Consider the following 17,259-nt stretch of genomic DNA (forward strand, 5'->3'; position numbering starts at 1 on the left):
ATCACCAAAAACGCATTCATCACAGTTAAAGCTTACCAGTTAATAACAAAATCAAATAGATTACAGTTAAGTAACAACGGTTAAAAAAAGAAAAGTGACCACAACACTACTATTGTATACGAGTTAGATACACAAATCAGTGATGTTTCGTGGGAAGCGCATGGAAGGCTCCAGCCCACGTTTCGGCAAACTCTCGTTCACAGCGGCCTAGAATGTGCGAGAATGGCTTTCATGTCAACCTGTACCCCTCACCGAGGTATATTTCTGAATAAGTAACTGCAGGGCACTCCGAGACAGCTTCTCCAAACGCAAATCTTTCAAGCCGTCCACGCACCACTTTTCTCGCGGTAATGCAACCACGGACGGGGATCGAGGGTGTGCGTCGCACACAATATCTGCAACGACAAAAGTGTGATCGCACTTGTTCCTGCTTTGTTCGCCGCTAATTATGCTGCTGGTCGTACTTTGCAAGCGCTTTGGATATTCTTATCATCCGATGCTGTTATTTCCATTGCCAACCACTTGGACAACCCTCGTAACTGCTCCAAATTCGGTTCTGGCAAACCCATCTCGAACAATTCCCACATAGCACTTTCACAGCATTGACCGACAACTGCACCGTGATAATGCGAGTGCTAGCAGAACGGTGGTAGCCCATAATATTGGGCAGGTTGGCGTCAGTCAACCGGACACTGGAATCGATCCACTGGATCGCGTTGCACGGCAGACTGCAGCATGCCGCGGCGAAGTCATCGAGAAAAACATCATAATATTCAAGGTTTTGCTCGTCAGTTGCTGCAGTGTTGGGATAATGTAACATACATTCGCTGGAATTGTTCGTGTACCGGGTGCCGATGAAGAACTTGCAATGTAATCCCACCAAATGGATCGTTTCCAGTCGTACTGATGGATCCTGCTGGGCAACATGGTGTATCATGTCGAACACTTTCAACAGCTCCTGTTCGTTCACGGAACGCCAACGGCAGTCCACAATGATGCGTTTTGTGGACGCACTCAAGCACGTGAAAATCGGCGACAGCATGACGTAGCTTAGCCGATCAAAATTCTGCAGCGTTTTGTTTCCACAGGGCGTAACAATAATACAGGCAGTCAACAAGGAGGAAGCCAAGATTTCCATCCACGCAAAACAAACAGCACGCAAACATGTTTGCGTTATAGTGTCCAGACAGGAAAACACTTCCAGCCACAATTCCTGCGGCATTTCATTAAGAACGTTCGGGGTCTCCGTTTCCGAGGATGACCAATGCGGAATGGCAGTCACACGCAGAAGACGAGCAATTAGCGCTGCAAGAAAATCCTCACTAGTCTTTGCCTTCTTCTGCAAAAGCATGCCACTGTAACATACCACAAATAGTAATGTGTTTCTACCGATAATTTAAGAAGACTAAAAACTTTAACGGTGGTATTATTGCCGGTATATAGGAACTCTATTTTATTGAATCGTACCCGGTAGGAAAACAGCTGGAAATTATTCCAGAGAATGGCAGATAAAAGCAGGAAAAACAGAATAAATGATGCTGAGAAAATAGAGATTTAAACAGAATTAATATTAGAAAAATAACAGAAAGGAGAAGAATCGCGTGAACGGAATATGCAACAGGTACGATTTTTGAATTCTTACCAAGGCCGAGAGACGAAGTATTGGTCCTCCTTCTGACGGATGGCAACGTCGTATACACCACAGATGTCCATCAATAACATCCACCAGAGAAATCGGCCACGTGCCGACGACACCATAAAACCATGAATCATTATCAAGGTACTGGCGCAGTTCATCCGCTTGGATCCAGGAGAATTGCTGCGGCAACAACACGCTGTACTTGGCTAACATCCCTTTTCTTACGCGTTGAGGCGGAGTACGCGGCTGCTTGCTTAAAGGATCTGAAGTGTGATACCACGGAGGGAACATGGGTGGTTCGGACCGATGTTCGGGCCGTTCAGCTGCGGCCCAACAACTCTTCGGCACTCTCCAGCGGATCCGCTCGATGGGAACGATATCCGTCCGCGTCTGCTCATTGCCCCAACGAACGACAGCCACATCGTACGAGAGATACCATTGACCACGAGCGACATCCACCATTTCTGCTGGAAACCACGTCCACGGTAAGCTTGGAGCCTCGCATCAACACTTCAACGGGGATGCTGGCGTACCGACCGCCGCAAACGTTGGCGACATCCTCGCCGGCAAGCCACCTTGAACCTTCGGAAAGGAAAACATCGCTATCAAAGGGATAAAACTGGCGCCGTCTGCCCGCACAGAGGAAGTCGACGAAGAACCCGTTGTCAGCCACATCCACGACGCGTCCGTAGCGAGTTATACCGTCGGTGTCCAGGACGTCAACGCTGTTCGGTTGATAGATTCCGCCAGACATGGGTGGGCGAGAAAGAAGGAAGGATAGTGGCGCTTGACGAAGGGAGTTGACGAGAGATGATGTTACGACAGAACGGGATGCAAATGGTGCTATCCTCCGCAGTTGGGCAGATCAGGGTACACAATCACCAAAACCGGGAAACGAGAACTAGAAACTTAACGGGAACTAAAAAATTAATAAAAAAAAACAACAAGAACCAAAAAAACGCAAACAAACTGAGGCTGACGTCAGTCAAGAGCAGTCTGTGGACGTCTTGTAGACGGTAGACTCGGACTCGTACATACAACACGTACTGTACTCGTACTTTCGGAAGTGTGCACGCGATATACTGTGTAGGTTGTGTGAAGTGTGAAGTACGTTGTCCATTGTGCAGATATTCGTACAGTGCACTGCGTAGTGCGTACTTCACTCAGCTGCACTGACAAGCGCCCTAGCGCGTGGCTGCCTGGGAAGCTTGGCCGTTGCAATTGAAAACACGATGCATGGTGGTAGTATGCGACAGGGCAACCAGGTCTTTCATGAGGTTCACTGCGTGTTTCTTTTAATTGTTCTTTTGTGTTTATTTTAATTGTTTGTAAGAAATGAAAAAGCAAAAATTGAAACAGCAAATACAAGGGAGCGGAAGAGGAATGGAAGGCATCCGCACCGTATATTAGTGGCACTACGAGACTACGAGCCTACGACAGAGTAGTCAATGCATACCGCACTGTTTGCATTTCCTCTCTTATTTCTGCCGTAGTTTCTACCCGCCGCGAAATCTTGTTCGTTTACCAAGAAGTCAACAATAGCGTATTATGATGACTGTTTTCAGTTCGTTTAGTAGCTACTTACATTTTGTCTGTCCGTCATAAAGTTTTGTTATAAACTTTCACGACTCTCAACCATTCAGCTGCAGCCTGCATTTATCACCATGTTGCCCAACGTGAGCCCATCAATGTCTCGGATTGAGCCCCTCTCAGAATCTGGCGCAGATTCCTCTAAGAATGCCCGTTTGAAACACACCATCAGTGAAGGGTTTCTCCGTGAGTTATACGATTTGAAATCCACTGGCACACTGTGTGATGTGGTTTTGAAAGGATCGGAGGAAAGCGCAGCTGGCATTCCATGCCACCGTGTGGTCCTTTGCGCACACAGCAGTTATTTTCGCACCATGTTCACGTCGGAGTGGAAGGAGAAGTACCAGGCAGAGGTCCAGCTGAAGAACATTCCCGGCGGCCCGCTGAGCGAGTAAGGGTTTGGTAGACACTGAAAGGCAGTTGATGTGTGTAATGCATGCACGATGCAGGTACCTTGGAGGCTTGGACATATGCCCCTTACCTATGCCCCGACAGCCTTTTGGCTTTTTAAAATCGTTGTGCGAAGCAGGTGCGCGCTCGATTTCCGTGCCGAAGCTGTCGTCAGAGCCCGCTACCCACGGGTGTTGCGCCAGATTTTTTTCTCACTCACTTTAGTTAGTAGTTTTATTTCGCAATATTTATTTCCGAAATATCAGTTTGCATCCTACTTTTGTACTGTACATATTGTCATTTTCATTCTTTCCTAATAGTTGGAGGTTGCCCTGAATGTTTATTACAACCTGAAATGGACTATCGTTTATCGTCTTACTGAAATTATCGCTGTGCCGAGGGAACAGCTGTGGCAGAGATTTGCTCTACATGCAGTTTGTTACACGATCGGCTATCCGACTGCCACAAAGATACGCGGGACTTTACTGACTGTGCACTGCGCCACTTTCATGTGGAATGGATTCCAACAAGGCACCGTGATATGCTCAGGATGAGCGTCGATTTCTCCATGTCGCCTATGCAACTGATATGAAAAGGTTAGGAATGGCGAACTGTGAAGGTGGGCAGTTGATACAACCTGATGGTAGCTCACCTGTTTATGTGAAAACTTTTTTTGTTCCTATACTGTATTTGAGTTCTTTTTGGAAGTACTGTACAAGTTACATCATGCGAAGGCTATACTGGTCAATAAATATAGCTTTTTGCGTTATTTTCAGATACTCGGTGATTGTTCAATTGCTCAACTTGTACTCCCCGTGATGCTCGTATGAATTGGACTGCCAGAATCATCATGATGGACACATGTGCTGAACCAGTGCTCGGCAAAAACCCAATATCCCAAAGTTCTGCAAGCGCCTCGCACACCGCGGAGGTTTTATATGTGCTTTCCTAATTTGCACTCCGTCAAAATTTTTAGAACAACTTCGAGTTAAACCATTAACAGTACCTGAATTCACCACATTAAATATTCAATTTTTGCACAGGAACCAGTTCAGTTACCATTTGTTTTGTTAACAGACAACTTATCGTGGCACGAAAAACTGCTTCTACACCGATCTCCGTCTACTAAATTCAGATACGCTAAATCAGTTATCAATGTGGTCCTGCGAAGACTCGGAACGGATTTGGAAGCCATGCAAAATCTCTTTATTGCTGTTACTTGTGGCGATACCGATAAGACTTGCTGTGTCGGCCTCAGAGGTTGCTCCAGTATTCGAGTAATCCGCTTTTCATTTTTGTACTTAAATAAAACATTTTTAAAAATGAATGAAATCAGTTTTTTAACAAAAACATGGCAGAAGGTTGATTGCATTAAGATTTTGTTTTTTGCAGGTATCTGGGCGGGATATGCCGATTAATCACGCAGTTGTCAGGTCATTCCGAGGAGCGAAGTTAAAAAATCTTCTGCCAATTGAAACGTGCTCTTTGGAAGAAGGCGAAATCTGCATCAATCCATACCACTATTACGAAGCCGCACCGGAGCGATGTCCAAGGATTGACGGTGGTACCCTTTGCGTTGTTTATGGATGCAGCAACCGGCCGAACAAAGTTGCGGATATTTCGTTTTTTAAAGTTCCTAACAAGAGCGAAGACCAGCGCTATCGGGCATTCTTTGCCTTCTACGGCAGAAAAGACCTCGAAAAGACGGGATTTCTAAAACATCACCGCATCTGCAGTCAGCATTTCCGTACAGACGACATTATTTGGACCTGATTGACGCCAAGATTATCCCTCTCTGCTGTGCCTACGGAACGGCCGGGATCGTCAAATCCGACTAAAATCATTCAACCTCCGCGCCGGCTGCTGAATCGACTGGCCGAAAATGAGCACCAACAGTTTTTCTCCTCAAAATTTTTCATGAAGTTGAAGAGCGCTGAATGTGATTCCGTAATCAACGAATGTGGATTCACTGTCTTGCAACGCTCTGACAACGACATTCTACTTGGGAAAATTTCTGTTATCGCGTCCACCCCGGAAACCGTTAATTATGATACCGTACTTGTGCGAATAGTGCCAGATGCAGCGCCAGCGTTTTTTATTAACGGTGTTCCGGTTGGTGACGAGTTGACAGATTATAATGGAAATGATGCAGTATCGAATGAGCGTTCGCTAAAGAAACTTCTGACATTTCGTTTTACGGATGTGAATGCTGTAACTCATACATAAATGTCGAATACATTCTTTTGCGCAAAACGTTTAATCTGTTGCTGAACAACTATGTTAATAATAAGCGTGACGATCTTTTTGATTTGAAATTTGGGAAGAAGCGGCCGGCAAAGATGTCTGAACAACCGGCGAAATTGGCAAAACTGAAGCAAAATAAAATAAAAAAACCTGAACGAATTATGCCACAAAAAGGGAAAAACTTGAAAAGCACGCTAACTTCATGGAGACTGTAAAATGGATTCCATGCGCAGATAAATACTTCCGATTTATGGCGGCTAAGAAGTTCGGTCAGCGAAGGAGAAATGTTGTCTCCACTGCAGCGTTACACTAAAATTTTGCTTTAATAAATTGCATAAATAAAATGAATTAAAATTGAGTGCAGTCAAGTGAAAAGCAAGATTTTCGAATCTGGCGCAACACCCGTGGGTAGCGGGCTCTGACGACAGCTTCGGCACGGAAATCGAGCGCGCACCTGCTTCGCACAACGATTTTAAAAAGCCAAAAAGCTGTCGGGGCATAGGTAAGGGGCATATCTTGGACTGCTCTTGTCACTCTGCTCTGCAAAATTTACCAGTCTTGTGTTTGTTTCAGGCTGGTAAATTTTGCTTACACGATGGAAATCAGTATTCACGAACAGAATGTCCACAACGTCCTAACTGCAGCAATTTTCCTGGATATCATCCCAGTGGCAAAAATGTGTTGGGAGTTCGTGGAAGATCACTTGGATGCCTCCAGCTGTTTGATGATTCACTGTCTGGCGGAAAAGCACAAAAATGGCGACCTGACAGAGAAAGCTAAAGCCATGGTCCTTCGCCACTTCGTTCCCGTTTCACAGAGCGCAGATTTTTTACTGATAGACGCGCAGAAGGTAGTCATCAATTAGTCGATCGCTTTTCCGGTTATGCAATCTGTATGTACAAAACTTGAACAAAACGCAGACTGCTGGTCGATGTATCATGTATGCGTTATCATGTTAGTGAGCCCATACAGAACAGCCAAACGACCGGCACGCATGGTATAACGAACCAGAAGAATACTCCCTTTTGGTTTCCTTTAGGTAGTCGAGCTGGTCGCATCGGATGCACTGCATGTGGAGAAGGAGGACGAAGTGCTTCAAGCTGTCAAGCGTTGGTTTGATCACGATCCGGCTGGACGAAAAGCTCACTTTTCGGATATTCTGCAATTTATTCGGGTGACCTTTCTCGGTCCTCAATGTCTTGATGAGTATTTCTTGGCTCTGCTGAATAGCTTCATTACGACACCAGGCGCCGAATCGTCAGTTCGTTCCGGCAACATCAGTGAATTTCCGGGTCGAAGTGGAGAAGCAGCAGCTTCCCGATGTCGACCTAGAACATCATATGGTTCGAGATGCCTACGTTGCTTTCAATTTCTATATAGCACAGCTCCAAAAATCTGTCTGTTGATTTCTCAGGTTTGCCTAAAGTTATTGTATGCATTGGTGGCATTGATTAAGACGAGAATCATTTGGACGAAGTTCATATTTTCAGCCCCTCAATGTCGACAATAAGCTGTCTCAAACGACTGCCGATAGGTGTCGGACGCAGCGGTATAGCTGTATTGGACGGAAACTTAGTCTATGCATGTGGAGGAATGTATATTACAGAAGACCTGGACACCCTGGACGTCACAGAGTTAGTCTGGCGATACAATCCAACCACCAATGAGTGGCAGGAAGTAGCGCCAGTGCAAGTGCGGCGCTCGTGCCACGGTGTGGCGGCGCTCAACGGTCGCATTTATGCCGCAGGAGGATGTCATCTGGATGTTAATGATGAATTTACCAAGTTATCTTCGGTGGAATGCTTCGATCCACAGACAAACAGCTGGCAATTTGTGGCGGCCTTACCGGTTGCTCTGGACGATGTTGCTATGGTAGCATTCAAGGACCGGCTGTATTTATTCGGAGGGGATTCAGGAGAGTCGGAGGCGGTACCAAGACTAAGCAATAAATTGTTCTGCTACGACCCCGTATTGAACGCCTGGAGTGAGCTCGCCGATATGCCGACTGCTCGACGGTGGTGCTCTGCTTGTATCAGTCCGAGCGGACTGATTTACCTAATGGGTACGGAAAACCATAGGCCTATCACCTCTAAAATTTTATTTCATTATTTGTTAGGTGGAGATGTCGGTGAACCGGAGAAATGTGTGCGCTGTACAGAAGCCTACGATCCAGCGACTAATAAATGGCTGAAGAGGGGTTAATTAAGACTAACATTATTTAAGACCTGTGCTACGATTTACGTAATCCTGGTGGGTGTTTAACTGTAAAGTATCCTTTTAGGAGATATGATCGAAAATCGTAGTACGTTTGCAAGCGCTTTTGTGGATGGGAAGATGTATGTTCTCGGGGGCTGCGTTAATTATACGAGCGATTGTAGTAGCTCAGTTGAGTGGTACGACGAAGCTACGAACACATGGACCCTGCATGAAATCCGACTGCCAAAGGCAAAGAGTGGTTCTGGTTGCGCGGTCTTAACACTGAAGAGAGGTAGATTTTCCAGTGTCACTACATGTACAATGTCACCGTTTTTAATGCAGAACCTGACTCACCTAATAAAATTGCTGACTTTATTATTTAAATTGGTAAATTAATAATAAATTAACAGTTTATTGTGCTAGAACGCTAACCAGATTTGTACGGAGAAAAAGAATACCTTTTGTATTCATCAGCCTAAAGGCATTGTGTAGGAAAAACCGCAGATTCTGTATTGAACCGCTACAAGCTGCCAAAAGCCTACCACTAACGAACCACTTTAAATAATGTATTTTGTTGTATATTTCCAAGTATGCATTTGCTCGATTCCCGCGATTAAGTGGTTTGACTTCTGAATTGATAAAAGGGTCTACAAATATGCGGATGTCCAGACGGAGAGGTTTATGTTGACTATAACAATCCTGCCATGATTTTTGTGTTTTTTTTATATTGCCCTTCTGCGGTAGAGTTTTCGATGTTACTTACAATAATACAAAGTATGTTATATTGTGCCAAGTGCAGATAAGAATTTAGGTATTTAACCGAACCAGTTATTTGGCGTTCAAATACGGATTGCTATTAAAACTGACAATGACAATCTCGGATGAGAAGGAGCGAAAGGGACAGGAAGAAACACAAGCACTAAACGGCATCGCGTATCGTGTACCGATTTGACGTACTCGCGCAGCAGGACATCATGATCTTTATTCGACATAATTCATACCAAAAAGGAAAAAATACCAGCAGGAAAGCAGATCGTTGACGATCGCGAATAACTTTGAGCCATTCCAGGGACCATTATCCAGATTCTAGTGAAATAAATCGTACGTGTACCGGCTGTTTAAGCGCACTCTTAAGCCCCAGTTTGCACTTTGCACAACATAAGTGAGGTTGCTCGCTGCCGTCAACGATTCTCAGGAAAAGTGCTGCAAGAGCAAAGTGTCATTCATATGTGTATACCGTACACTTCCTGTTCGATTCCATCCAAAAGAGATAGCCTGGGCGTTGTGCAATGTAAATTTAAATCCATTATTCAGTAACTCATCAGTAAATCACGCGCGCAAAGTAGAACCATTAACGAGAACTCCGCAGGAGCAGCTGCACACTTTTTCGCCGCGTCCCGTCAATTCCCGCAGCAGCACTATGTATGTACGTAATGACCATTCCCACCATCTGTCAAACAAAACCGACGAGCAAATATTCATTAACCGTGCTGTCTTTCTTAAAACTGTTGAACTTACCGTAACAATAAAATCCGTATTAATACTCAAAATCTTCGAAACAGTGAATCGGATCGGTCTTTCATGCAGTCTTCGTATAGTGTCAGTTAACTGCCACGCATCACAGCCCTCCCTTTCTCTTCGATATTCCAAAAATCAAAATAGTGAGGAAGATGTCGACAATACCGTGCGCCTATGGCCAGTGCATTGAATTATGACTACAGTAGTACTTATCAATAATTAAACTATGTATATCTGTGGTGTAGAGGTACAGTACCTGAATGTTAGTACAACTGGCCATTATTAAAGGCACCAGCACAACTATAAAACTTCCAAGCGCCGGCGTAACGGAACCGATTATATTGATCCAGTCATAACGAAAAAGGTATCCGAATGAGAAAGACGCATTGCCGGTTACAATATGTATCATCACCACTAAAGCAACGATGTTCCCGGCCAATCCTATAAAAAAAAACCGGTGAAAACACGCCGTCCAGTTAAACAACGATATTTACGCAGGTGTCTTTCCCGGCACCTTCTCAAATCTTTCTTGAATTCTGCTACAGTTATAACACCTTCGCTGTATTGTCGAAATTGTTCATCTAGAAATCGACTGATTTTGCCGAAAGCCAAACTCAGTGTGATGCTATAGAAAGAAAACACAACAGAAACCAGGACCATGATACTGCCCGCAAAAGTCAAGGGAACAAACGCAACGAAGAAAGGCGCTGGCATGGAGACATCAAAGAGTTTCGCATGTTTATCGGATGCAATGAGTAAACGTACTATAGCGGATAATTAAATACTGTAGCGTAAACAGCAGCCAATGCCCTGAACCAGGAGAATGTCTGCTTCAAGCGTTTCGAAGACATTCAGTAACTCGACAAAATAATAAGATCCAAGATTTTTGTCAATTGTAACAAGCGCCTTCGAACGTCTCCGAAAATAACACAGAATAAAGCTCCCGCTGGAGTTAAAGGTTACAAACATCGAAACGATTACTAAAGAGGTTTTGTTTGATTTCCTTCGAGTGGTTTTTGGAGATATATGTCAGTTGCTCCTGCTATGCCAGTAAGCAAACACGCCAAGGAGAATATGTAGAATAACCGTGATGATTTCGATGAAGCTTTTCGACGTCCAGCGCGCAATCCCAGTAAGCACAATGCACGGGAAAGATAGCATGAGTAACGAATGAAACGTTGTTAGCTGTATCTGCCATCGCGATCAGCGTAAACGATTTACTGCAACGGTAAGAGCTATGAACACAATTTTGCACTTTCGGTTTTTTAACGTGGATATTTGTATGCTACATGCTTCAGGTTTTGACTGTTTACGGTTATTGCTGATTTACTGGTAAAGTATAAGAGGTTTGCACTTTGCACAGTTACTTAAAACAGTTCAATTAGGTACTTAGTTAGATAGAAAATGTGTCAGCGCACTGACACTACTTCTACGAACGGAAGAGAACCCGTGCGTGGGCACGCATTCGTATAAGCGGTGACGCTTAATCCTCTGTGATCGTTGGTTTGATAATATGATTGCTACATATAAAAGCTTGTACTTTAAAAGCTGTTTCATCAGTTTTAAATTTCCCTGTGCGTTAACATCAACACAGACTCGAACAGTATCAGTGTTGTTTACAAGATCGCGCCGTGAGCGCTTAAAATTTATTGAAGCTTGTAGTTGATTCCCAGTTTTCCATCATTTGATATTACGTACGTTTTGCCGGTTTTGGCAATAAATATCGCAGCTTGCATGGAAACGTTTCAGGAATAATTGTTTTACTTAATGTGTAAAGCACAGCGTGAAACTGAAGCGACGTATTTTCCAGCTTTGGTAGTTCGCTGTTTAACTGAAAGCAATGCGCCCAAAAATCCGCAAACTAGCAGTATTGCATAGTTCCAGGCAAAGTACATTATATAACGCAGTACAGTACAGACAGTACAGCACTGCACACTGCAAATTTAAAAGAGCACCATTCAAAATTCAGTAGACCCTGACATCTGCTAGCACCGAACGAAGCTGGAACATGAAATTTTCGTTTCCGAGCTCAGTATTGTCGTTCTAGCATGGCTATCCTTGGGTTAAACCTGTCTCCCATCGGTCCAGGTGTATACGCCCTTAACCGTCTCCATCCTTGCGAAGCCGCGATACATAATTATTCATCTCATCACAGGCGCCAAGCCAAAGATGCATTGACCGGAAATCCTCTCCATTGACAGCTGCATACTCTCTCATCGCGCCCGGTCAACTCGCGCAAAAGCACAATATACGTAATGACCATTCCCAACATCTGCCAAGGGAAGAGTTAAGTACGCGTTGGGATCACTGTTTTTTCTACTGCCTCAAACCGTACTAGTAGTAGTTTCTTACTTACTGTTACTATAAAATCTGTGTTTATGCCTAAAAGCTTCCAGACGGTGAACCGGACCGGCTTTTCACGCAGTCTCTGTATAGTGTCGTTTAACTGCCACGCATCGTATTCGTCTTTTTCCGCCCGTCGTTCCAGAATAATGGCGAAGATGTCGACAATAGATCGCGCCTATTTTATTAATATTTATAAAGGTATGTTCTAGTACAGCAGTGCTGTGTACGGTGATAGCAACTGACGCACCTGAATATGAGTATAGCTGGCAATTATTAAGGGTATCAGTACAGCGATGAAACTTCCAACTGCCGCCATTATGAAATACATAACATTGACCCAATCATAACGAAAAAGATACCCGAAGTTAAAAGACGAACTACCGGTAACAGTGTGCGTGAGAACCACTAGGGCTACGCTGTTACCGGCCAATCCAATAAGGAACACCGGCGAAAAAACATTATCCAGTTGGAAAAACAAAATCTGACAATTCTAAATGTCTTTCCCGGCAACTTCGTAGATCTTTCTTGAGTTCTGTGACTGCTATAATCCCTTCGCAATACTGTCGAAACTGCTCTTCCACTAATCGACTGATCTTACTGAAAGCCAAACCCAGTGTGATACCATAAAAAGAGAATACGATAGACACGACGATCATAATATATGCCGTAAAAGTGAGCGGAATGAGTTGGAAAAACATGATAAAGACAGGAGCCGGCATGAACACGCCAACGAGAATTGCTTGCTGGTCAGACACATTCAACAAGCGCATAACCAGCGCATACGTAAATACTATTGCGTAAACTGCCGCCACTGCATGGAAGCAGAAGAAGGCTTGTTTTAAGGGTTTTGCAGACATTCGGTGGCTGGATAAATACAAGCCAATAGTTTTGTCAATAATATTTAAGGATTTCGAGGCTGTCCGAAAAAAGCAGAGAATGAGAATTCCACTAAGCTTAAAGGTCATAAACATGAGGACAATCACCAGAGAGGTTTTGTCGGATTTTTCTCGGGCTGCTTCTTGTAGGTAGGTGTCAAGGCCTGCTGCAATGCCAGTTAGCATGGTTGTTAAGGATAATGTATACGACGACCATGACGCGATCGATGATCCTCTTCGATGGCCAGCGCGTAGTCCCAGAAAGCATAATATACGGGAAAAGCAGCGAGCGTAACGTTTAAACCAGTTAACATCATTTGCGACGGCCATTGTAGTAAGTAATCCTACAGCTACTGGTTGTGCCAAGTTTCGGGGCAAGTTAATTTGCAAAATTCGCGCAGATCCAGTTTTATGATAAACAATATTCGTACTTCGTAGTATGAAATATTATTCAGCTGCTTCTCTGACAGTGAAAGGAAAATGTAGCAATTCCTCGCAGTTCACTGTGGAAATGACGACTTCAGTCTTGGCTTCACAGTGGAAGTCATACACACGCACATAATAACAATATTCCGCCACCGAGTAATTTTGTGTCAATGACACGCTTGGTGTGCATATGAAAGCTGGCTCATCAATTTGAAATTAGCTCGCGCGTATGAATAAACAAACACTCCGACAATACGGTTATTGTTGTTCGCAGGATCGCATTTTGATCGCGTGCAATGTGTTGATCGATTTTTGTAGTAGATCCCTGGTGATCCGAATACATTTAAATGCCTCCATTTATTCCCTGATTGTGTATCAGCGTCAAATGAAAACGTACGAACAAATGGCTGTAGAAGGTCTTTCCATAATAAATTTAGAAAAAACTGCATCTAAAAAATTGAAAATAAGCACGCAAACACAGCGTGGCTGCAGATTACGCGTTTACTGGCACAGTATACGAAACCTCTGTACTGTACGAGTCTTCCCGGCTTGATTAACGCTAATACTGCGTGGGTTTGCTTTGTCGACTGTTAATGTCATGATCTACGGAGCGCTGCCCTTTTGTGCATTATAATATTATTGTAAATATATAATCCATTTCGGTTAGATTGCTGTGCTCCAAAATACAAAGTTTGCAACAAAAGTCCGCGTTTTGGTTTCGCGGAAACATCTTGCTAAATCATGATAACGAGTGTTAATGTAAGTAATCAAAATTGCTTAAAAGCAAATGGAGATTTACCTGATCGACAACCACATAAAATAACCTTTTATGAACTGGTATTATAAAAGGTTGATTGTGCGGTACTCGGCTAGGTACTGTATGTATAATTGAAATTAAACACGGCATTGCACTCGTCACACGTTTGATAGTGAGCTTTCGGCTGGGGCCCGACTCGGTAAAATAATTCCACTAATTCCATCCCATCCAGCGCCCACTAATTTAATAGTTTTCAGTGCGTGAATTACAAATTTTGATAGTTTCTGTAAATAAATCCAAACTGAAAACGCAACTTGGACCAGAGCTCGTTGAGCTAACCAATGGTAAGTATAGTACCGCTGTGTGCATATGCACCGATATATGGTGCGATTTTGCTTCAAAGCTGCAACCAGTTCTCCCATACAGTTTGAACTGATGATCATAAAGATCCATATCACAGTACTGCAACTGGTTTATCGTTTCTCAAATAATGGTATACACCGGCAGTAAAAAGAGCAAAGTCTTGTTCGCAGCAACTCGGACTTTTATAACTCCGTAAAAACGTACTCTGTATGTGCCCAAACATCTCGCATAATCGTACACATAGCAGTACTTAGCATACCGGTAGCACAAACGATTCTATGTATTGTTATCATAATAACGGCCTAATCATGTTTACATGATAACCATTTTGACAGAAAGATCGCAGCTCTTAACAATGGGTTATCAAATCGTTGTTCAAAACTGATTAGAGAAACGAACATCTGATGGCTTCGCAGACTTGCGGATTAGTAGCAGCAAAGCTTGTAGGCAGATCCCCATAGCACGTGAACTTGAAACTCGAAGAAAATGTCGTCCCCTCTGAAAATCCGCCAGTTGACACCGGCCGTCGGAGCCGTTATTGAAGGAGTCGATCTTACCAAAGAAATAACACCCAAGACCAAAGCCGAGATCGAGAAGGTAAGCCTTTAGTCAAATGTAGCGTAGTGTGGCATTTAAAAAAGTGTTTTGTTTTTATTTTAGGCTTTGGTCAAACATGGCGTCATTTTCTTCGAGAACCAACAGGCTCTGACCCCGGAAAAGCAGCGCAACTTTGCCCGTCTGTTCGGTGAACTTCACATCCATCCGTTCTATCCACCGGCTTCCAAAGAAGTCCCGGAGCTTATTGTCTTGGATACCAACACCAAGAACCCTCCGGACAGCAACAACTGGCATACGGATGTGACCTTTATCCCCACACCTCCTTTGGGCTGTGTTTTGCGTGCGGTGATGCTGCCGCCCTGTGGCGGTGACACATGCTGGGCGTCAACAGCGGCGGCGTACAAAGCTCTGTCGCCACCTATGCGCGAATTTGTGGACAAACTGACGGTGGTCCATGATTTCGTTAAGGGCTTCCCGGCAGATCGCTGGACGGATCCCGAAGAAGCAAGAAAGACCATCGCGGTAAAGCTTACTTTCGTAATTTATTGTACCCTCAGTTCGGTACAATGCCAAGTGCTTTGTTACGCTTAGACCTTAGTTCCTTTTTTTCTGTAAAAAGCTGTTAGATTGCTTATAATAAATTCGCAAAATTTAGATACTTGTAATAATCCCCAATTTGCAGGCAAACCCACCCACAACGCATCCTTTGGTTCGAGTTCATCCCGTAAGCGGAGAGAAAGGTCTGTTTTGCGGTGACTTTTCCAGCCGAATTAATAACCTTTCCAAGGAAGAGAGCGAGGTCATCCTGAACTACCTTAACGCTTTCGTTTCAAAGCCGGAATTCATTGTGCGCTGGCACTGGAAGGAAGGGGATGTGGCTTTCTGGGATAACCGTCTGACGCAACACTACGCCGTGGCGGACTATTTGCCCAACCGGCGCATAATGCACCGTGCCACTATTCTGGGTGATCGACCATACGGCCCGGCTCTGCCTAAACACGAATAAGAAAGTGTTTAAAGAGTTGCAGGAGCGCTACAGGCAGCTGTTGTGACCACCTATTTAGCTGTGCTTTTAATGATATTAATTCATCAGACTTTACATCCACGATCCAACCATCTGCCGTGTTCTCTGATCGATAATGTTAGATCAATCCTCGCAAAATGCAAAATGCTTGAAAAAAACTTGAAAAAACGAAATCTATCCGTGTTAAATGTGAATCCTTAAGATATAACATGAATTTTAAAACACCTAAACATGTAAAACAGCTTGTTAGACGATCGTTGACGACGATTTAAGCACCAAAATGTTCGCCGGACGTCTCACACGTCCGGACGTTTTGGACGGTAAATACGCTTCTCTAAACGCAACTACTTACTACTACTAGTATTTTGGTACTTTCGAAGCGCAACCAAGTACATGCTGTAGCACTTACCAGTTACCATACAAACTTCTCATTGTTATTGAACGTATTGTTGCTTAGCAGTGGAACTACGAGCAAAACTTTAAACCGAAGAAATCAAAATTACGCGCCGTGCAGGGACCTAAACATATGGCTGCAAATGCAATCATGTTTTCATAATTACAGTAAGTTTCAGTAGGTTTTTATGCATGCCAGAGTATTATATTTATCCTACACAGCACTGCAGAGTTAAGTATTTATTGTAACAAGGTAGCCTCGCGCATTCGCGCTCGGCACTTAAGTACTGGAAATTATGAATATTTTCAAATGAGACATAAGCACACAGGAAATTGTAAAAATTTTGGATAATTGGGAAGGTATGGAAAATGTGATTTATTTAAGACTAAGATTGAAATCGTATATACGCTTTTGTAGTCGTATTTCATAAGACGTAATAACGTTCTAAGGTTTAATTTTTTACGTTCGGACGTTCTGACCTTCTAACGTTCTAAAGTTCTGACGTTCTGAATTTCCGACGTTCTGACGTTTTTAATTTTTCACGTTCTGACTTCCTGACCTTCTGACGGTCTAACGTTCTGATATTCTGACGTTCTAACGTTCTGATATTCTGACGTTCTGAATTTCTGACGTTTTAAATTTTTCACATTCTGACATTTTGATATTCTGACGTTCTAACGTTCTGACTTTCTAAAGTTCTGACGTTCTGATATTCTGACATTCTGAATTTCTGACGTTCTGACGTTTTTAATTTTTCACGTTCTGACTTTCTGACCTTCTGACGTTCTAACGTTCTAATATTCGGACGTTGTAACGTTCTGATATTCTGACATTCTGAATTTCTGACGTTCTGACGTTTTGAATTTTCACGTTCTGACTTTCTGACCTTCTGACGTTCTAACGTTCTGATATTCTGACGTTCTAACGTTCTGATATTCT

At 43.5% G+C, this 17,259-nt stretch overlaps 3 protein-coding genes and 3 long non-coding RNA genes across 6 annotated transcripts; 3 read left to right on the forward strand and 3 right to left on the reverse strand.

The window, feature by feature from the left end:
- Positions 1 to 788: 788 nt before the first annotated feature.
- On the reverse strand, positions 789 to 2,101 carry LOC129586456 (uncharacterized). The gene is made up of 3 exons (XM_055479717.1): positions 1,643 to 2,101; positions 846 to 1,339; positions 789 to 795 (listed from the first exon to the last, which is right to left on the reverse strand). Exons 1-3 carry the CDS (start codon positions 2,099 to 2,101, stop codon positions 789 to 791), a joined length of 960 nt encoding a protein of 319 aa, XP_055335692.1.
- A 1,056-nt stretch (positions 2,102 to 3,157) lies between these two features.
- Positions 3,158 to 8,065, forward strand: LOC129586457 (kelch-like protein diablo). Its single transcript, XM_055479719.1, has 5 exons — positions 3,158 to 3,620; positions 6,437 to 6,713; positions 6,903 to 7,143; positions 7,470 to 7,925; positions 7,980 to 8,065. Exons 1-5 carry the CDS (start codon positions 3,304 to 3,306, stop codon positions 8,063 to 8,065), a joined length of 1,377 nt encoding a protein of 458 aa, XP_055335694.1. The 5' UTR covers positions 3,158 to 3,303.
- Positions 3,798 to 5,978, forward strand: LOC129586673 (uncharacterized). Its single transcript, XR_008690170.1, has 4 exons — positions 3,798 to 4,215; positions 4,396 to 4,550; positions 4,697 to 4,896; positions 5,012 to 5,978. It is a non-coding gene; the product is annotated as an uncharacterized LOC129586673 (long non-coding RNA).
- An 846-nt stretch (positions 8,066 to 8,911) lies between the features above and the next one.
- LOC129586672 (uncharacterized) lies at positions 8,912 to 10,860 on the reverse strand. Its single transcript, XR_008690169.1, has 4 exons — positions 10,092 to 10,860; positions 9,834 to 10,018; positions 9,578 to 9,749; positions 8,912 to 9,509 (listed from the first exon to the last, which is right to left on the reverse strand). It is a non-coding gene; the product is annotated as an uncharacterized LOC129586672 (long non-coding RNA).
- A 584-nt stretch (positions 10,861 to 11,444) lies between these two features.
- On the reverse strand, positions 11,445 to 12,742 carry LOC129586675 (uncharacterized). The gene is made up of 3 exons (XR_008690171.1): positions 12,171 to 12,742; positions 11,934 to 12,098; positions 11,445 to 11,849 (listed from the first exon to the last, which is right to left on the reverse strand). It is a non-coding gene; the product is annotated as an uncharacterized LOC129586675 (long non-coding RNA).
- Positions 12,743 to 14,761: 2,019 nt separating this feature from the next.
- LOC129586670 (alpha-ketoglutarate-dependent taurine dioxygenase-like) lies at positions 14,762 to 16,099 on the forward strand. The gene is made up of 3 exons (XM_055479996.1): positions 14,762 to 14,941; positions 15,005 to 15,424; positions 15,585 to 16,099. The coding sequence occupies exons 1-3, from the start codon at positions 14,831 to 14,833 to the stop codon at positions 15,906 to 15,908; spliced, it is 855 nt and encodes a 284-aa protein (XP_055335971.1). The 5' UTR covers positions 14,762 to 14,830; the 3' UTR covers positions 15,909 to 16,099.
- Positions 16,100 to 17,259: the final 1,160 nt, after the last annotated feature.

Source organism: Paramacrobiotus metropolitanus, unplaced genomic scaffold, assembly GCF_019649055.1.
Source record: "Paramacrobiotus metropolitanus isolate TYO unplaced genomic scaffold, Prichtersi_v1.0 Parri_scaffold0000021, whole genome shotgun sequence".
Lineage (NCBI taxonomy): Eukaryota > Metazoa > Tardigrada > Eutardigrada > Parachela > Macrobiotidae > Paramacrobiotus > Paramacrobiotus metropolitanus.